We start from the raw sequence: 22,691 nt of genomic DNA on the forward strand, positions 1-22,691 counted from the left end.
TAGCTCAGAAATATATTTTTGAAAAGTAAATTGAAGCTTGCAGGTATCCATTATTGTTTTCCATAAATGACAAGAATTATGGACTGTGCATAGAAGTTAATGATAGAATTGAATGACTATTAATCAAATTTCACATCAAACTGAAGGAGCCAAACATAGCAGAAGAAACCATCCAAGTATTTCACAAAAGCATGCTATTGATTTAACAGTGAAAATTTACAATATATATGTGTGTGTGTGTGTGTATAAAAATTTCTCAAAGTCCATGGTAGCAAAAAAAGATAGCATTTTGTAACCCCATGTAGGTCTGAGGCATAGAGCCTTCAAAAACCATCCATAACAGTCCTCAGAAAATTGACATAGGCCAAGGAGGGTTCCACACAACCCAAAACAAACCATACTAAGCAGAGACCGAAGCATTACCAATAGCTAGAGATGGGATACATCAACTTTTTCCCAAATTCATAAACAAAAGTTATAGCAGAGGACATGGTGCACATGAGGCCACCTATCGGTAGACCAACTAAGACCAAGAACAGAAGGAGGCATAGCCTAACTTCTACCAACAAAATATATATGTACGCATAGAGTAAACAGGAAGGACCCTACCCGGTTTGCGTAAAGCCATACCAGAAGGACGAAGAGCCCAACATTTTCCCCAAAGACCAATTCCTTGCAACCACCATGATGAGGGTCGAGTACCTGCACAAACAAACAGTGAATTAGCGAGGCAACATAACCATAAACCCATGATAAACAATAGAGAGAGGCTAGGATGAGTAACCACAACGGATACCTAAATAGGAGGCCGTGCTCCATAGCTGAGCCACAAAACTAAGACCAATAGAGCATAGCCAATGGCACCAGAGCCAAGGAAAACTGAGACATAATAGAGCACAACCAACGACTAGAGGGTCAACAAATATCGAGACCCAATAGAGCATAAACCACGACCATAGAGCCATAAGACCACAATCTTCTCACCAAGAGCAAAGCTGTTAGCGAAAGAAAACGGTAACGGAGAATTGAAACCGAAGCAGAGGAATTACATCGAGTAGAAGTTATCAAGCCATCATCGAGAGAGTCAAGCAGAGGGCCTGGTAAAACAATGCAACCACTGAAATAGTTAAAAACAGTGCCGTCAACTTGGTAAAGTCAAATATCCGTGAACAAACACAAAGAAGCCAAGGCATACCCAAGGAAACCACAGATCCCAAAACCTCCTCAGAGAACCATGCAAGAAGCAACCACGGGGTCCAACGAAGCACCATCACACAGTTAACAAAATGACAGAGGACCAAAGCCGAAGAAGGACCCAGAAGACAGCGAGAGGCAGAGTGCAATCCTTTCCCTACAGAGTAAACCAGGTAAGAATGCAAGGGAGCATAACCAAAACCAGCGGAAACATAACCAACTCAACTACAACAAACTGTGTCATAGAGCCATGTCACACAGACTGAGACCACCTCAGGACAGAGGAGCATTAATTTCACATTAAAACCTAACCTAAAACCCCAAGAAAATATAGCATGGGAAAAGTTGAACACAGGCCAACCGCCACGTAGGCTTGCCACCTTGGCGTCTCAGGGATTGTCACCAGTTGGTATGTGTACATTTTGCTATATTAAAACAAAACCATATATATTAAATGGGACAGATCACACAATCTTCGAAAGAGAATAAATTAAGTTAAGAATGCAGGAAAATTATTATAAGAAATGAGTAAAAAAAGAAATAAACTTAGAAATGATCATGGAATGGTGATTTCAAAAAATGAAAAGATGGAAATTTATACTAAAAATTGCCAATGGGAATATATGCAAGACTATGAAGAGAAGGAGCAAGCACAATGGAAGGAGAGGTAAGGTTTTTGTTTAAAAAAAGCCAAATAGTCGTATCAAGTTTATGTTAAAAGCTATTGAATAGTTCTAAAAGTCTATACTAACACACATCTTTCAAAATAGAAAGTGTCATTGCATTTATTACATATGAAATGATTAAATATCAATTCATGAGTCTTAAATTCCAAAGTTAGGCACAAGATAAGAAGGAAAATATAAGAATGTACAATGAACTAAGAATTGAAGTGAAACTAAAGAGGTCAAAAATATGAATAGGTACACCCAAAACCAAATAGACGATGTTGAAGAGAACCTCAAGACTTGTCAACGGAGTGACACTACTAAAACTTCTAAAAAAAATTGAAAAAAAATGAGGCTCTCCTCAAGTGACCATTGAATGTAGCTCAAATGAGGAAAAAATTCACCAAATTCCAAAAGAGAAAACAAGAGCTATTAGATGGGTATTAAAGGAATTAAAAAAAAACTTTGCCTACTAACTTAAGGAGGCCCTTCTTGAATTTCAAAAATAACTTTGACTTTGATTGAAACATCCAAATATACAAAAATAAGGCATTGAAAGGCCAATATATACAGATAGAGTTTCCCCACATAGAACTAAATCCTAAAACACCTAATCAAGCTATGATTATATGAACTTGCTCTCATAAGGACGTAAGTTCTAGCCATTAAAATCTACATGGATCCATCCCCATGAGCTTCAATGGTCAAAATGAATATATCTTGATCCAGAAATCTCATCATAGCGAGGAATACTTTGATATGTGACCATGTTTTTGAGGGATAAGTGACATGGAACATATAGAATTATACATATATATTTATGTCCCTCAAATTGTGCCATGTTGTTGAGGGTTAAGCTTATCTAGTTTTGCAAAGTGACACATAACATATAACATTATACATTTATATTTATTTCTCTCAAATTTTGAAATATACTTAGTTTGAGAATGAGGGTACATTCCTTAGATGGATAATCATAGAGGCTAGTTTGCTATTGAGGGTAGTTTGATGTTGAAGGTTCTTGATTATGTTCCTGATAAGAATTAGAGAATTTGCAATCACTATAATGTTTTGTATGTTTAATGATTTATCTATATTTGAGCCCTCTAAAATGGTATAGGATTGTAGGAGATTGTTGGAAAAGAATGCTTAGGCTAGACTAGAAAGTATTAAAAATGATTCATTCAGGGTTATAGATGGCCCCACTGACACTTTCACCCTTATGCACAATTAGAAAAAATAAAGAGAGAAGTTTGTATTTCTTTCCATGCTTGAAATTCTTTATGATTTAAGCGAAGTTGCTAGCTTGATCTTAAGAGTGTAGTTCGTCCCCTAGTCCTAGGGAATGAGAAAGATTGTTAAACTATTATAGCCACAACTCTTCATCTCTCTCAAGTGTTCATGAGGAAGAAAGATATAAACCTTTGAAGTTTATATGCTCTGTTAGGAAGGCCATAACTCTGTTTGCAAGTAGCTTGAGCTTAAATGACTCTCGACCAAAATTCACTCTATTTATTGCTGACCACACTTTCCAACATATATGTTTTTGAAAAGTAGTATGCAAGATGAAATTTGTTTTTAAATGAACACTTTATAATTCATTTTCTTAAATGATCCCTTGTTTTTAAATGACGCCTTGAATTTCAATTTCTTTTTTTAAAGCTCATGTTTTAATAAGCCATTCTATTAGCTATATTTACATGAATTTTTTTCTCATTTAATAATATATGTTTACAAAAATTCTTAGATTAACATTCTTCCATAATAATAGTATTTTCTTATTCATGGTATAAATTCAAATAAAAATTAATTGAATACCTTCTCATCCAAATATATATATATATATATATATATATATATGAGATCCTTCATCAATAAAATATTGATATAATATCACTACATTTCACCAATTTACTACAAATTATTTGAAGATTCTATTACAAGATCTATGAAATGGGTAGTAAATAATTTTTGTGAATGAACTCATTGAAGTATCATAAAAACAACCATAAAAAAATATCATATAACCAAAGCATATTTTAAGATAGATTATATTTTTTATCATATAACCAAAGAATATTTTAAGATAGATTATATGCTTTTAGATTCTTAGCAAGTTGGATGAGAAAACCTTTTTAAAATAAAGTCATTGATTTAAGGGATAAAATAAAGATATTTTTGAGGCCTCTTTCTAAAGGGATATACTTTGAAATATACTTTACATATCAACTTGAATCAGCACATTTCAATGATGATAAAAAACTTTACACTTAAATTAGTCATTCTATCTTTTTAAAATAGATCAATGAAAATTCCTCCCTCCTTATTTATCATCATATTTGACCTATCAATACTCAGTTCTTTTAAAACACAAGCCATTGGAGATAAGTAAAGTAATTTCTTCCGTATCCGATTGAAATTGCTTTAATTTCTAATTAAGCAAAAGATGTGAGTTAGAAATAGTGATTATTGATCTAGTCCTAAACTTGCAAATAATTTTTTCAAGGAAGCTCTTCTTCACTGTGTTTAACATATTGATCCAAATAATTTTGCAAGATTGTGTATACTATATATCTTTCCATGATTCTACTTTCGTCTTTGCAAGATTGTAGATTGTGTATACTATATCTCTTTCCATGATTCTACTTTCGTCTAGCTTCTGAAGAACTCCAATCTGACATTAGACACAAAATATTCTTAGGTAGTGTCACTTGGCCACAATTCTGTAGATAAAAATTCATTTTTTTGTTCATACTTATTTGCATTTGTTTTATGTGTTATTTGTGAGTTTTTATTAAAAAAAAAAAATGGAAGATCTATGAATGAGAATATAATGTTCATGCATCCTCATCATTAAATTGTAATATTATGTGATTTTGAATCCATGAAGAAACCAAGTTTGAAGCACATGTTCAGGTTTAGTACAAGTATTCCAACCACCAATAGATACCATGAATATCAAGGAGAATTTTTATCAAACTTGGAGATAGATCAAGGCTCAACCAATGAAGAAATGATATAAAGAACAAATGAAAATCGATGTCATAAAGAAATCTAGTTCCATTTTCACATTCACCATACCATCACTGTAGAATAAGCCTTCTCAAAAACCTATTATTTCAGTACAAGATCGTCAAGCATTTCTTTGCAGGTTGAAGACAATAAGATTTTCTTTGCTACAAGAGTTCAAGTCAGCAGATAAGAGTTGAAGTCAGCAGGTGGAAGACAATAATATTTTTTTTGCTTTAAGAGTTGAAGTCAGCAGGTTGAAGTCAATAAGAGTTAGCAACGACCGCCTTTCCCTTTTCTGCATGTGAGTACACCTGCTTTCTGAGTGATGGCTCCTACAAGATTACCAGGCATAGGATTTACGCTATAAGTACTCAAGGTTTGAGAAACTGATCCCGATTGATGAAAAAATGCGCCATTGAGTAGCAGATCATCTCTTGATATCCAATTCCATAGCATCCCTTCATTACTGGCGCCTAACCGCTTCGTTACCTGGGGTACATCAGATCAAAATTCTCAGGTTAAACTTTAACTTCAATGAAATTCACATTATGTTTTATGGTTGTTACGTCATTTGATAAAAAAATAGAAATTGATATTGATATGATTTATTCGTTTGTGAACATGAATATTAGTAATTACCTCTTTGGCTCTAGGATCTTCAGGTGCCAAGAACCGGTTGCCTTGACTCAGTATGGTAGGGTTTCCACTTCCACCAATGGCATACATGTGCCAATGACTGTAGTCATTGTTTACTATATGGAAGTGCCCAAGTCGACATCTACATGCATTCATTCAATTCATCAATAACAACTATAATTTGCTTCTCATTAAGTTCATTAGATTCAGGTGACTGTACATCCGTTACGTTTGGAAAGCTAAGGCGGAGATTAATTGAAGTATTTACCTAGGCTTTCGTTCTACTAGACCTTCCCCAAAATGATTGTATGCTATGGTTATTTGCATGATTTTGTCTTGTATATTATGGTCATCATGACCCAACAACATTACCTGCAGTACTCAAGTACATAGAGAAGAACGGAACAACTACTGTTATAGATTTTCAAGAAAGAAGAAAGAAATTAACAGCGAAAATTATGAGAATTGATATGCTTAACGAAGCCAGGAAGACGTGAAATGAGATTGAATGTGGAACCTTGTCATGGTCAGTGAAGTAGTTGTTTGAAATTGTGATTGCTGTGGATGCACTGACTGCATCAATGAGACCGTCTTCGCATCTGGACAAGGAACAATGGTCGATCCAAATGTTGGATGAGGCAAGGATCGATATTCCATCTTGATCTGCTATCCCTCTCAAACCATAATGAGATGGAGAATCCCTCACGAAAGCGTCTGCTACTCGATTTGGTTTCTTACAGTCGTGAATGTGAATGTTGTGAATGATGATATGATTCACGTCCTGAATGGTGATGCAGGGACCGTTTGCTATGTGGACATTGACTCCTCGTCCATCTATAGTTTTGTAACTGTTCATGATCAGTTCCTCCTTCAGTTGGATGACCATGTCTCTCTGGAAAATAATCCACAGGGGCTCTTCCTGAATGACCCCATAACGTAGAGTGCCCCGCCGTGGATTCACTGGATCATCACCAGGATCCCTAACAACATAAATCCTTCCCTCTCGGCCTCCAATGGCTCCCTTGCCGAATCCAACGCCACAATCTGCGAGTCTTTTTCTGTTTCGGCGCCAATTGGGGTCCCCCATCCAACAGTCATCGATAGGGTTTCCCGTTGCCTGTGACAAAAAGGCCAACTCTCGTCGTGTGCTGTTCATATTTCTTCAATGAAACATAGACAATTGTGTGATGTCAGATAACCAACAACTGAATTCCACCGAAACAAAACATTCATACTGATGAATCAATTGAATCCAAAACAAACAAAACAAAACTTTCGTACTGAACAATCATGATACGCCAGGTAAATGACATTAAGAATTAAATTCAATCATTCCATGTAGGGTGGTTTGTTTACATTTCCACTGCAGGGATGCTGCTATTGGCAGGCGTTGCTTCTCTTCCAAACGCCTTTGTTGCAAAACAGTGGGGTGCCTGGCTACAGATGCACAAGATTCCGATCAAGAGTATCCAAATCAAAATACCACTTCGAGTGGCCATCCTGCAAAATTCAACACCAGATCAGGTCATTACCTTCCGAAATAAACAATAATTGGAAATGAATAAAGAAAGGATGATGCTGCAGCTCTAAACACTCCATGTATGAAACAAGAAGAAAACCTGGAAAAACAAGCACTGCAACCCCTCTCAGCTGCAGTGAATTAAGAGCGAGGAGGGAAAACTCATCAATCTCTGGCCAAGATACGTTCTCTTCTTAGAACACTGGCTGGTCACCAAGAATCGTTCCCATTCTTATAGTACTCCGGAACTTTCACCTACATGTATGACACAAACTTTTATACAATTTTGGCCCTCTTTAACCCAACGAACACTTCATCAAATTCCACACTTTTTTTTTTAAATCTGTACACGTTTCTCCACACACTAAATCCCTGATAACACCAGATGCATTAGAATTGTGTTTAAATGTTACTTTTGTAAAGATTTCCGATCCAATTTATATAGATTAATAAACCAATCTAATTTGTATACATTAGCCCAGCATTAATGCAAGCATCACCTATAAACTCTACACTCAAAACTGTCTATTCATCCATGACCGATCGACTTGGGAATGATGAAATACAACCTCAGGGTGTTAGCTGGCTAAAATTTCAATGCCTATTACCGAAGCTTTCCACATGGAGATGACTGAACTTTTCACATGCATTTGCAGTAGATCAAAGAAAAAACATAAATTTAAATGTGGTTCGGGTGAGAACTTGCGTTTTCTCTCTAAATTTTCAATTTCTAAGTACTTCACATGCATAACCATCGGAAAAACACAAAAACAGAAAAGGAGCATTTAATAATCATAAAAAACATCTTACATTTGAACTCTCAAACGCCAATAAGAATTAAAGAAAGCTATTACAAATTAATTGACCCAAACTTGGGGGTTTTCTGAGTACGAGGTGATAATAGTTATGAACCAATCTTACATGGTTATGGGTTTTTAATTACATGTTAAGTAGGTGATTAGTATGACAATAAGGTTATGAACCATTCTTAGATTCGCATGGATTAATTCTTATATCGTTTTTAATAAAACATTTAAATATATTTTAATGTTTTTTTAATAGATTTAAATTTTTATTATAAATTTAAGTGATGTAAATAATTTTAAGCTAGTTTTCTCTTTTCTTAATTTAAAGTGCTATATTTTTTAACTAATTATATTTATATGGTCTAATATAAAATTTAATTTTAATTATAAATGACAATATTGTTTACAAATTACTGTGTTCTTTAAATTTATAAAATTAAAATAGTATATAGATTAAACATGTAGTTTGAGAACCTGTTAAAATTATTAAAGAATGCAGTTTGTATCATACTAATTTAAACTAAATTCATAATTGGATTTATTTTTATAGGATTTTAAATTTGTAATTTTTTTATTATAAAATATTGTAACAAAACATTTTATCATTAATTACTCTCCCGCCATCAACTAATTTTAATAATATAATTATAAATTAATTATATTATTTTTGTATATAATAGTCATTTTTTTTTATAATGAATAGATACTCTTTTTGGTTTTCTTTCTCTGAAATATATATATATATATATAATATAATATAATATAATATAATATTTTCAATAAGTATTTGAGTCTCAAATTTTATTATTAAAATAATAAGGTAGTTTTTAAAAATAAACTAATTTATGAAATTTTCTTATATATTTTTTTATAGATCTAAAAATAAATAGTCAATTGAATGTAACTTAAATGCTTAGGGATACGATTTTTTTTGTAATGTTGGTGGGACTACATCTTCATCATGTCCAATATATCACCTTTGGGAGGAGTCGTACTTGTGACTTCACATCAAAGAGTAGGAAGGCCTTAATAGAGCATCCAATCACCTCTATCCAAGACCATGTGGACGTTTAGGGAAACTATTTTTAACCTCATCACTTCACTTCAATTTTATGTTTTCTTTTGCTCATATGGATTTCTATTCCATAAATAGGAATTTCAACAATTATATAAAATAGATAAGTGGCAGGAAAATATTTATAATCTACACTACTTCTAGGTGCCCAATTAAACTTGTCTAAAAGGCCCATCTTGAATAGAGATAACCTTAAAAAAATTAAAAGTTAAAAAATAATTGAAATCCTAGAAAGCTAGGTAGAGGAAAAATTATGACTCACTAACATACACGTTTTTGTAAGCTTGTTTTTTCCAAAATGAAAACTAAAACTAAATGAACTACAAAACTAGCAAACTCATGTAAACATGTATTGAAAGAGAAGAAACTTTGCACACAATGAATAGAAACATAAAGTTACAGTGATAGAGGAATAGATCTTGAGCGAGTGTCTATTGGGATGTCAATGCGATGGTCTTTGGAATCAAGTATTTATTATGAAGCCAGAATCCCACCATGGTTCTTAGACAACCATTTATAGAGAGTGAGAAGCACCTATCCTTTCTTTTCCAACTTCTAAAGATGCTCTACCTCTAGACAAGTGAATGCATGCACTACTAACAGCTTTGTAGCTCAATATAATTCGAATGTCATGAAAAACTTGGTTTCACAAGTGTGAATCAAACTAATGTCCAAAATAAACTCCTCAACTTTAGCATGGAGAGGCTCGTTTCGGCAAAACTACTTTCTATTTTGACCTCCTCTTTGGACAATTTCAATTTTTTTCTTCCTGGAAGAGAAAGAGTGTGATGGAAGGACTAAGAAACATCCATGGCAATAAGAAGTTATCGCCCATACAACAAGTTGGAGGTTGTCCCCAACAAGATGGAATTTGAGTCATGAGGATAAGTGGTGCCAAATGGTGTCAAACGTAAGCATGGAGCAAGGAGGGAGTGTAAGAGCTACAAAAGGTGGACTTGTGTAGAAGAACAAACAATGAAGCCTAAGTGAATTGATAACTCTTGTATGAGACTAGAAAAGGTAGATGTCGCACATGCCCAGCAAAGTATTTTTACCTAGTTTTAGCATTAGGTTTAGGTAGAATAGTAATCATAGAGAGATTTGATGCTTCTGCATCAATGAAACCCTTGAGCGAGTAGAGTTTTCCATTAATACCCATGACATTGGTTGCATAAAGTTGAACTCACAAGTGTCTAAAATTGTCATAGGGAAGTTCATGGTCACTTGCCTTGTGTCACATTAAACCAACAAACACCCAATTTGGGATTTAATGTCCATGATATCATAATATTATTAGTTTTTTTTTATATTTATGACATAATTTTAAAATTTTAATAATATACTTTAATTTACTTTCTACTTATCATTTTTCTAATATTATTATCGTTTAAATATATTATTATCCTCATCATTATCAATATAAAATTTTACTTTTTGTTTTCGTAATTATTTTCTAGTTTTTAAATTTAACTAATAACTTATACCATAAAATTAAATTGACAATTTCTACATACCTCCTACTTTAATATAGAAAATTAAAAAAATTTAAAATATAATTTTTTAAATACAAAAATAATAGGATAATATCTATTCATCAACCTTTAATTTTTTTTAGCATTTCAATATAGAATAATTGACTAAATAATTCAACTTAATTTAACTCGGAATAATGTTTACAATAGTATATAGGTAATATTAGTTTGTTGGTTGTTGGAAATTTGTTGAGAGATTTTCTCAAAAATATTTTCTTTGTTTGGAATGTGTTGGATCTCATAAGGACTATTTATGTGCCTTGTAATTTGGATTTGAAGGTAATATACATATATTAATGTATGTGAAATATGTGTACTATGTCTACTTCTCAAATTTCTTATTTGATATGAGAGCAAGTTCTGGCTTGATTCACTTAGGGGAAAACTAGGACGATGAGGGAACCTTGAGTGTTATTGATTCGCTATACATAGATTAGTATAGTGTGTGAAGTTGGAGTGTTTGTGTGACTTTTATTTCCCTATGTGCAAGATTTGAGCATTGAGCGCTATGTGAAGGAGTTGTTGCAGAGTTCATATCATGACACCAATAATTCTAGGAAGGAGATATGAATATTGTTAAAAAAGCCTCTAGATTGTCAATTGGTGTGAGGACAAGTGGTGATCTGGGGTTCTACGGAGTTGTGTACAATGTTTTGCAATTGTGGAGCCACTATCTGATTCTGGGTTTACAATACAAAGAAAAGAGATATCTAAGAGTGTGTTCGAAGATCCTTGAATTTGCACCATCACTAGGCAATTCAATCTTTAAAATATTAGATATCGCTAAAACAAATTCTTGCATCGTCAAATCAACCAAACGTAGTGGTTATATCTCATCGTGCCCTGCAATTCAAAGTCCATACCACATGTTATGAATATGACTCAGATGTCTATGCATTGACTCGTTGGCATCAAGTAAAAATGTGTGAAATGATGGAAAATTATCGCACATCATCGATGAATTTCAAGTTAGAGTGGGGTTATCATCTCTAACACACCCGCAGGGTTTGGGAAAGAAATTTTGGTTATAAAAACTTTGTGGTAATAAAATTTTAATTTGTGCCTTGCTTTCTATTGGTGTGATTTGTAGTTTAGAAGGAGCCCATGGTAGCATTAACGCGATTAGGTTGTTGGTGGTGAATTTGATATAGATTTATGTTATGATTAAATAATTTGAAAAGGGCATTTCTTAATGGGTGTGGAGAGTGGTTGTGTAATTAAATTATTCATTTATCTATTTATATTTTGGTTTGTAAATTAAGAAGTGAAGAATCAATTCTATAGAACATAGTAACATATTCAAATAAGTGGTTCTCGATGCATACGGTGCCACACTAAAATTTCAATAATTTGGTTGTGTTTACCTTCGGTTATAAAGTTGATGGGTCGTGTAAAGCTAGGAATGTCAACTAAAAACTATTTTTATGAGATCCTTTTGTGGTCGACATGATGAAAATGAAACGAGGGGTCTCTCACTTTTAATCTTTTTACTCGTCTCGATCTTGGACTTGTGGGTTTTGGCCCCACTATAATCTTGTATTGTACACTTTTTCTGTCAATGAATGCATGCAACATCAATTCATCAAGAAATTGCATAGCATCAATGCATCAAGGCATCAAAAAATCAACTTATGGTCCACACGCATAGAATTACATAAAGCAGAAATCAAATTTCATTAGTTAAACCCACTATACTATTACATAACATATATTTACACCTTGGCTAGCCAATATTCATTCTAATAGCCGCCCTTCATACACACACAAGGTTACAATTTATATTATAAAATTACAGTATCATAGACTATTTCAATGTCATGGATCATTTCAATATCATGGTTTATTTCAAGAAGCATGATCTTCTCCATAAAGCTCTCAACATGATCCTCTCCACAAATATCTCAACATAATATTCTCCAAAAATCCCTCAATGAATTTCCAAGGTCCTTCGTGGATTTGATTTTTCACACTTTTAACTATTTAGAAAATATATATTACCGTGCCTTTTCATAGTTTCACCTTTTGGAACTCGTTTTTGTTGATTTTCTTGGAGGATGGGTCAATGCTCCTGTATCAGAATCCTAAGGTACAAAATATATGACCTCCTGATCATAAGATTTTAGTCTTCTCGTAACAACTTCAACTCGTGAGTTGTAACACACCTCTACAATAACAATTATCCACCTTTCTACACAATACCTCACCAAACATTCTCTTTAGTTTGGGCTTTTGGCATCTTCCTTGTTCTCTTCTATGGAACCCTACGAGAACTCCTTGCTCTAGGCTATTGAAAATCTTCTCACCTTCCTCTACTGTCAGCTCCATAGAGAAGACAAATCTCTTACGAGATCTTCAATCAACTTATAACTTTTTCTACTACTTCTCCTTCAAACTATACATAGGAATATTGTGTGCTTTAATACCACTTGATCAAAATGAAACTAGGGGTCTCTCATTTTCAATATTTTTACTGGTATCGATCATGGACCTATGGGTTATTGCCCCACTGTATTCTTCCATAGTGCATTTCATCCATGCATGCATCCATGTAACATCACTAGTGCAAAATTACTAATTAGTTACTAAAAGAACAACTAAAATTTGCATATAAATCATCATTTTTCAGTTGGTGACCAATAATAGTTAATTTACAGTATCTTATAATGCGACTAACTTTTAGTCATTTTTAGCTTAGTCATTAATTGATTTCCTCAATTTTACCATCTAGTTATATATTTAGTCATAAATTTGGTCCTTAATTTTTCATTAGTTTAGTCATTAATTGTCGCAATTAATGACCAAATATACAATAGAATATATTACTATATGAATCCTTGAGAAAACTAATTAGTGACCAACAAAAATATGACCAAAATGTTGGTCATGTTATAAGATACTATAAATTAACTACTAATAGTTATATATATGAAAATTTTAGTCGTGTTATAAGATATTGTAAATTAGCTACTAATAGTCATATATATGCAAAATTTAGTCATCATTTTAATAAAATAATTACATTTGCAGTAGTCATTTATCTTTTTTTGGTATTTTCATATTCATTATAAATGACTAATTTAGTAGTTTCTATTCATTTCATTTCATTCGTAATCATTATAAACTACTAATTTAGTCATATATTCATTTTATTTGTGTTCATCATAATTTAATATGAAATACTAATTTAGTATTTTTAGATTAAGTTTATGTGTCCATTATTAATCAACATAAATTAATTAGTATGATTTTGTGACTAAATTTTTTAAAAAATGCCATACAATGTGCATGTTTATCTAATATGATAACACAAAGTTACATATGTTAATTACAAGACTAAATAATATCATGTGCAAGTAAAAAAAAATACAACCATATAAATTTTATTATATAAAATATGAAGTATTACAATATGAGTTTCCAACTTAATATCGGTTGGACTACAATTTACACATGAAATATTGTTTCATCATTTCAAAACATTATCACTATGTTTCCATAGCATTGCGAGTTAATTCACTAACTCTGAAGGCTTGACCATCAGTCTCTATGAGTGTGTCTTATGCAAGATATTGGCTCGAAGGGTATTAGTAGACAAATTCTCTTCTCTCTCTCTCATTTTGTGTTTGTCGCTTTGGTGTTATTTTTCTTTTCTTTCTTCAATTCCTGCTACTTGCCATCATTATTGAGTTCCTCTCTTAAAAATGAAAGAAGATACAATGCAGAGTATAAAACATAAAAGACAATGAATACTTGAATATAAAATATAGTCGACTATAAAAGATTTATACGACATATAACTCAACATTTGATAGTGGCCACTATGTGGCTAGATGACCTATAGAAATCAAGCAAATAAAATGTCACCATAGAAAATAACACCTTAGGAACTTGGTATTCAACCTTCAACAAAACCTTATGCACAATCGTACCAACTAAGTTACATGTTAAAAATATCACGCAATATATAACTTGTGAAAACAAATGGAAAAAAAAAAATGAGTGTAAAGAATATCCTTATTGCGTGTTCTAAAAGAGTCATGTTCCTTAAATTTGGATATTCTTTTTCCCATAGTAAAAGTTCCTCACTATTATGGCCTATGTTTTTAGGATCATGAGATTGAACCAACATCATATTGGATTTTGGAGAAAACATGATTCAACTTTCCAAGATGAGTACCTCACTTGGTTGAATGAAGGTGCTAGCTATGAGTAGTGTCAAAACCTTAGGGAAGCAGAACACTAAGGCCTAAGAAAATATATTACCACTTATCAACTGAAAGAAAAAAATTCAATCCTACAATGGCCTTTGGGAGTGCATTTTGTTGGATGGATATCACACTCTCAGAGATGATTATCTAATACAATGAGAAGTGTACATATATTGTCACAATGCCTCCCACAGTCGGACCCTACAACTGTGTCATATAATATTTATCATATTATACTATTTAATTATAAATTATGACTATGAGATAATTATTAGTTCGAATAACTAGTATGAATCGTGTTTCTAGTATTTTTATATACATGAAAATATTCGGGAAAAAAGGTACATTTTGTGACTAGTTAATTTTGAGTGAATCTAAATACACAAAAAATTATGGTGCCTCGGTATTTCACTAGTGGTTATCCGTTCATTGTACCAATTTCTCCCATGTCCTCTACTGCTTTTGGTGAAATCCTCTTTGATGATGTCAAATGCCAATGCAATGGACATTTATCCTCGATGTTTTTCTGAGCCAAAGGGAAGCTCCACAAGTAACAACCAAAAATTAGCCTCAAATATATTATTGGGGGCCAAAATGCAGTAATTATATGACAAGCCAAGAAATAATGCATGTTAATCATCTTCCCTTTAATATTGATTAATAATTTCTTTGCATGATCATGTAATACTAAAGTGTCAAGTAGGGATATTTAAAGTTAGTTGTCCATCAATATCACCCTTGAGACCACTTAGTAGTTAATACTTCCTATTACACACACAGTAGATCAATAACCTCAAGGATAGTAATATAAACACAACAAAAATGAAATTAAAAGAAATTCTAAGGAGTTAGATGTGACTGATCTTGAGTCAAGAAAATACCAAGCCCTTCACATTAATTAGCAAGGCATTCTTAGGCTAAAACAAAAAATGCTTCCATTGCATAATTTTCACCTTTTGTTTAATTTCTTTAATTGAGAAAATAACTTTCAGAAGAAAAAAATTCATTGAAAAAGGTCTCAAAATTCTAACAAACGCTCTAGTGATTGTCATATCAATTAAACATAAAGGTGATTGTTCATTATGTTTTTATTTTGTAGAATATATTGAAGAACATGAAGCCTTCTCATCCCTTGCTCCTAATCAAATTGTAATTAGTGTGTTCCAATAAAGTAATCAATTTCCCTCCAAGATAGTTAAGAGATCACTATGGAGAAGGATTTCTAGAAACAATATTGGGATAGTAGGAATGGAATTAACTAGGAGGAAAATGAAGCACTTTAGTGGGTGCTCCAAAATATTTGAATGCAACTAAAAATGATTTTATACTCCCTCCACACATTTTAAAACATAAACCATTCAGTTGCATCTCATTTATTTTCCACCTTTCTGTAATATGTAATTCTTTGAGAAAGAATAGAGCATTCATAAATATTTTCATGAAAGATGATGCAGCCGAGGCTGCTCCCAGGCTGCTACTACCAAGATCCTCCATGTATTTGTACATGACAAAATACATCTCAGTGAATTGCTAATCAAAATTTCTTCTTTACGACATTTCACCCCTGTCAACCTTAACACTCCTCATACACATATGGCCTGATTCAATAACACACCCTTACTATTCTAACGGACCAGAGTTCAATTGGCAAATAACACAATAGTATAAATGTAATTTTACCATGGACCGCAGGCATATATATATATGCATATTAAATCCAATTCATATGATTTATATCCAATGCATATCTCAACAAAAGATGCGCCATACCATCTTCCAATCCACATAAAACCCGTCCATACCAAAAGTCGAATCTTGAACTCTTAAAAGAACCATTGTCATGCACACACCGTATATCTATAAATTCACTTACCGCTTTGATATACATATTTCACACAGGCTCTCACGCGGAGTTACCATGGCAAAGCTATATATCCCTGCCTCGATATAGCTTCCAGTTGGAGTGTATATAATTGTAATTGCGCGAACAACCACGCCCTACACAATTAAGGCCAGTTCCGCTGAAGTAACAAGTAGCTCCCACGTTCAACACCCGGTGCGGTTTATGGTGGAGGCATATATATATTGCACAGGCCTGCATACGAACTCGGTCAACATGTATGTAATTCGCAATCGCCAAGCACAAACGAACGATATGGCTCGCCTGTCATAAAATCTTTGGCACTAATCGGATTCCCAACCGGAATGGTTAAACCTTCAAACCTTGATGCGTTCACGCCTGGTATCAATGCTTACTCTGCAGTCATTAAATATTTGTCAAACGAAGGGTTCAACTCTCGGTGCCAAATCTTCAAAGGAAACCACCTGTATAACAATATATTCAGTGCGATCTATAAAGGTCAACAGTTAATGCATATACAATTGCGCGCTGGAAAAAAGTGCCAAGCAACCCGGTTAACATACGGCAGTTTCGTGTGGGAAAAGTAGAACCACCAGTGCCTCATGCAAATTCAAGTTATATAACATCAATTACAAATAGAGACGGAAATTCAAGTATCATCAGTTGCGCATTAAAAAAAATAAGATCCATCAGCACATATGCGATTTCAACATACTCATATTCACATAAACAAGCATACACAAAAGTTCTGTTCATGGCCAAATATGCAAATCTATGGCCCTTTTACAAACTGTCCGAAGGCTCCCAAGGAGAATCCTTGCTCACTTCTCACACTCACCCCTCACACTCCTACTCCTCTTCTTCAATGCCTTTGAGCTCCATAATTTATTAAACTTAGCATGATCTAAAAATCCTAAAATCACTCAACTAAAGCTCATGCAATGCATACATATGGCAAAAGCATCCCTTCAGCTTTATTCTGTCTTTTTCCCTTGTTCTAAAATAGAAAAGCTTTCCTTATCACTTAATGGTCCATATCCATTCCTTTTGTGCCTAAAGCTCTCCTAGTTTTATTTATTTTGAGAATATCTAAGTAACTTGGAATTTAGGAAACTAATGCATGACCCCTATGTTTATTATTTACAATAATTTCCCTTTGGGCTAAATACTCCCGCATCATACTCCCAAGGTAGAAAAATTTCATGATCTCTTGATCATGTGTTTAGCTCTACGCTTGCCTGGATCCCATATCTTGTATTGTAACTTTCCATTTGCCGCTGCTTTTGTCTGTTGTTCTTCTCCAGGTCTCCACACTTTATGCTGCTTTGCTCCACTAGCTGTACTCTTGCAATCTTCTGTTGTCTTGCTTTTGCTTCTTCTCCTTTGTTTTGCTGCTGGTGGTCTCTTCTGGAATTCCTTCATCATCAGTCGCCTCATCATTTCAATTTCTTTGTCTAGCAGATTTTCTCCAGCTTCTTCAGTAAGACCTGTACTCACAAAACAATTGTTAGAATAAAAAATATAAGGCATCAGTGCCTCTTTTGCTGCTAGTGTCACTCCACATGTTGCTCTAGCTGTTTCTATGAATGTTGCTGCCTCCCAAACTTCCTGTCCCCCTGCAACATTCATTTGCTTGTCACCTGCAAGTTCATCTGCAATTTCATCTGCAACTTTTTCCTCAGCTTTCTCTGGCAACACTTCAGTATGCTGCTCTGAGTTTCTTCCCAACTTCTCTGTCAGCACATCAGTATGTTGATTTACCCTCACCATGAGACTGTTAGCTAGTCCTTCCTTCTTACCATCTCCTGCTTTATGACTGTCATTCATAAAGACTCTCTTCCCTTGTTTCTTCATCCAATAAGTCCTCTGTCTCTCCAACTCTCTTCTCTGGAGATCTAGTTTCCTATACAATTCAACAACTTCATTAGGAGTAGACCTTGGAAATTTCACATGATTTTCTATACCTCCACTAGTGGTTGACCAATCATCAGCTGGTCCTTCTCTTTCTGCATCAACATCCTGATTAGACTCCTTCTTCTCCATCTGCTTCTGAGATCTTGCTAACTCATTATCAATCTGAACAGCCTTCAGGTTCCATTCTTCTTGCACAAACTCTAAAGCTTGTTTATCTTCCTGTTCTGTACCTACAAACATGCGCAACTCATTAGTTTTAAAACCATAAGACTTTTCAATCTTGATTGCTTCTTTCATTGCTTCTTTTCGAACAAATCTGCATTTGGAATCTTTAATTCCCATCTCTGGCATAAGAACTCTAAGCTCCTTCTTTAGTAAGGCAATCTCAATTTTTCCCAACTTCCTCTGCAATTGTTGCCAAATTACTCTCTTTCCCTTCAGTGGAAAGATCCATTTTCTATTTTGATCTTTCTGCTCTTGTAGCCATTCTTCCAGTACCTGCAATTGTACCTTCATTACTGCAATCTCTCTTTCTCGAACTCCTGCAGTCATCCCATTTCTGTTCCATTTCTCTAGATCTCTTCTCTGATTCTCCATGATCACCTTCTCCAGTTGTATATAAGGCCCATCTACCTTCTGCTTTTCCATAACAGAATTTTGATTCTGCTCATCTTTTTCCTTCTTCATGACAATATCAGCCAATTGTCTTTCACCTGCAAACATCCACAAATTGTCAGATTTAAAAATATATGACCCTTTGGTCTTACTTGAAGTTTCAGTCTTCAAGCCTTCATCTTCACTATCTCCCAGAAATTTTCCTTGTTCTGGTTCACAAATGTATTCTTCCATTTCAACTTCCTCTGGACTTATATTCTTGCCATTTACCTTGGCATCCTCTTTCTTATGTCCCCTACCATGGCTTTTCCCTGAACCTCTTCTATGACTATTAGTAGTCATCTCCTTCACCATAAGTTCCTCACCTATGAGTTGCATGAAGCCTCTACCACAACAAACTCTCTTGCTGCCACTTACCTCACCAATCCTTCCCTCCAGATCTGGTCTTTTGGTAATCATTGGTCCTCTGCTGGAACCTTTCGAGCATTCTCCACTACTCTTTCAGGCTTCTCTTATCTGCAACTTTCTTCAACCTCTGTTGATTCTCCTTTGCAACAAGCCTCTGCAACAGCTAGTCCTCCTGGCTGCAATCTTACCTCACTAAGCTCTCCTTACTTAGTCTTTTGGTAAGCACGGTCCTTTGTCTAGAACCTTCTCCTGAGCAACACCTTTGCTCCCTCTAGGCTTCTGCAATCTCCTTCTCTCTCCTGAGAACACTTCAGTTGTCTTCTTTATCCAATTCCTTATTGGATTCTTCAGGTTCACTGCCACTTCTCTGCAACCATAAACTTCAATTCACAAATTTCAAATCAGAAAATCATCTTACCTTTAAGATCTTGCATGATCTCGTCCTCCCTTTGTTCCTGCAATCCTGTTCACTCGTGTAGTTTGCATATCAAAAAAAATCATTCATCACACATTCAAAGAAACACACTTCAGTTCTCGACTGTACTCATTCAATGAAACAAACTTCTTCAACAAGGTATTCCCGCTCTAATACCACCTGATGCAGCCCAGGCCGCTCCCAGGTCGCTCCTACCAAGATCATCCATGTATTTGTACATGACAAAATACATCTCAGTGAATTGCTAATCAAAATTTCTTCTTTACGACATTTCACCCCTGTCAACCTTAACACTCCTCATACACATATGGCCTGATTCAATAACACGCCCTTACTATTCTAACGGACCAGAGTTCAATTGGCAAATAACACAATAGTATAAATGTAATTTTACCATGGACCGCAGGCATATATATATATGCATATTAAATCCAATTCATATGATTTATATCCAATGCATATCTCAACAAAAGATGCGCCATACCATCTTCCAATCCACATAAAACCCGTCCATACCAAAAGTCGAATCTTGAACTCTTAAAAGAACCATTGTCATGCACACACCGTATATCTATAAATTCACTTACCGCTTTGATATACATATTTCACACAGGCTCTCACGCGGAGTTACCATGGCAAAGCTATATATCCCTGCCTTGATATAGCTTACATTTGGAGTGTATATAATTGTAATTGCGCGAACAACCACGCCCTAAACAATTAAGGCCAGTTCCGCTGAAGTAACAAGCAGCTCCCACGTTCAACACCCGGTACGGTTTATGGTGGAGGCATATATATATTGCACAGGCCTGCATACAAACTCGGTCAGCATGTATATAATTCGCAATCTCCAAGCACAAATGGACGATATGGCTCGCCTATCATAAAATCTTTGGCGCTGATCGGATTCCCAACCGGAATGGTTAAACCTTCAAACCTTGATGCGTTCACGCCTGGTATCGATGCTTACTCTGCAGTCATTAAATATTTGTCAAACGAAGGGTTCAACTCTTGGCGCCACATCTTCAAAGGAAACCACCTATATAACAATATATTCAGTGCGATCTATAAAGGTCAACAGTTAATGCATATACAATTGCGCGCTGGAAAAAAGCGCCAAGCAACCCGGTTAACATACGGCAGTTTCGTGTGGGCAAAGTAGAACCACCAGTGCCTCATGCAAATTCAAGTTATATAACATCAATTAAAAACAGAGACGGAAATTCAAGAATCATCAGTTGCGCATTAAAAAAAATAAGATCCATCAGCACATATGCGATTTCAACATACTCATATTCACATAAACAAGCATACACAAAAGTTTTGTTCATGGCCAAATATGCAAATCTATGGCCCTTTTACAAACTGCCCGAAGGCTCCCAAGGAGAATCCTTGCTCACTTCTCACACTCACCCCTCACACTCCTACTGCTCTTCTTCAATGCCTTTGAGCTCCATAATTTATTAAACTTAGCATGATCTAAAAATCCTAAAATCACTCAACTAAAGCTCATGCAATGCATACATATGGCAAAAGCATCCCTTCAGCTTTATTCTGTCTTTTTCCCTTGTTCTAAAATAGAAAATCTTTCCTTATCACTTAATGGTCCATATCCATTCCTTTTGTGCCTAAAGCTCTCCTAGTTTTATTTATTTTGAGAATATCTAAGTAACTTGGAATTTAGGAAACTAATGCATGACCCCTATGTCTATTATTTACAATAATTTCCCTTTGGGCTAAATGCTCTCGCATCAAAAGAGGACTCTTCATAATCCTCATAAGTTGGGCTCTAAAAAATAAACAATTTCATGTAGTGAATCAATATTTTTTTTTGTAAACTTGGCAGTGCTTTCTCTATTTATATTAATTTTCCAAAATCAGAGACTTCCATTTTCTCGAGGTGCCTTACTTACCTGAAGGAAACCAAATAGCCACTTGTCTGCATTAAAACCTGTCAAAATTTTGAAAAGTTTTTTTGCTATCCATCTAGCGGAATTGTCTTTACTATCTATACTACTGCTCAAATTAAACAAATTAAATAAGTAAAAGTGTTTCTTCAAAATTTTATCAGATTTGTACTGGATCGCTGGTTCAATCCTCATCTGAGGATATTACTAGGGCTAGCAATTTGGTACTGGAGCCAAGCATATTGCTTCTCTTCATATCTTGTAGTATCTGCTCAATTCTTCCCAAGGCCAAGATGTTTCTGTAGGTTTGTATCTGAACTATTGCTATTTCACATAGTTCAGCCCTAACCAGATCCTTTTCCTTGGTATTCTCCTTTTCCTATGTTCCACCACACGCTGCTTGTTCTTGATTCAGGGTCATGGCCCATGCCACCACATTCTTCATTACCCAATACTGTTGTATTGTTTGCCTGAAGAGGGAGTGGTGGCCTCGAGAATTCCTTGGATCTGGAACCATACTTTCCCACTCCTCCATGGGGATGTCCTGGCTCTTGATACTGTCATTAAGTTCTCTCTCCCAACCAGCAATTTGGGCTCTAATGTCCGGTGGATTCCCTACCATATAGGCATCAATAATGGTTTTCATATGTTCGCTGCCCGACTTTCTCCCTCTTTTCCTTTGTTCTTTTCTCGAACCATTTGTTCCTTCTTCCATATTTTTATCTCACTTACTTCTCATTGGCACCAAGTTACTCCCTGCTTGCCTATAACTGTCTTCTTCTCGTTGTTCTTTGTCTTCCTCACTATGGTAGGCATAGTGTGAGGTGAGACCTATCACATAGTCACCACATTTATCAGAATTATAATAGTAAAAAAAACAATTTCCCATCTACCTATTTC

At 34.7% G+C, this 22,691-nt stretch overlaps 1 protein-coding gene across 1 annotated transcript; it reads right to left on the minus strand.

Moving 5' to 3' along the window:
* Positions 1-5,144: 5,144 nt before the first annotated feature.
* On the minus strand, positions 5,145-19,112 carry LOC149232857 (pectate lyase-like). Its single transcript, XM_089382020.1, has 8 exons — positions 18,945-19,112; positions 18,528-18,830; positions 16,524-16,648; positions 6,867-7,010; positions 6,028-6,670; positions 5,779-5,882; positions 5,514-5,652; positions 5,145-5,363 (listed from the first exon to the last, which is right to left on the minus strand). The coding sequence occupies exons 1-8, from the start codon at positions 19,110-19,112 to the stop codon at positions 5,145-5,147; spliced, it is 1,845 nt and encodes a 614-aa protein (XP_089238146.1).
* Positions 19,113-22,691: the final 3,579 nt, after the last annotated feature.

This window comes from Pinus tabuliformis, chromosome J, assembly GCF_031772625.1.
Source record: "Pinus tabuliformis cultivar Carrire ecotype Pingquan chromosome J, CPIR1, whole genome shotgun sequence".
Lineage (NCBI taxonomy): Eukaryota > Viridiplantae > Streptophyta > Pinopsida > Pinales > Pinaceae > Pinus > Pinus tabuliformis.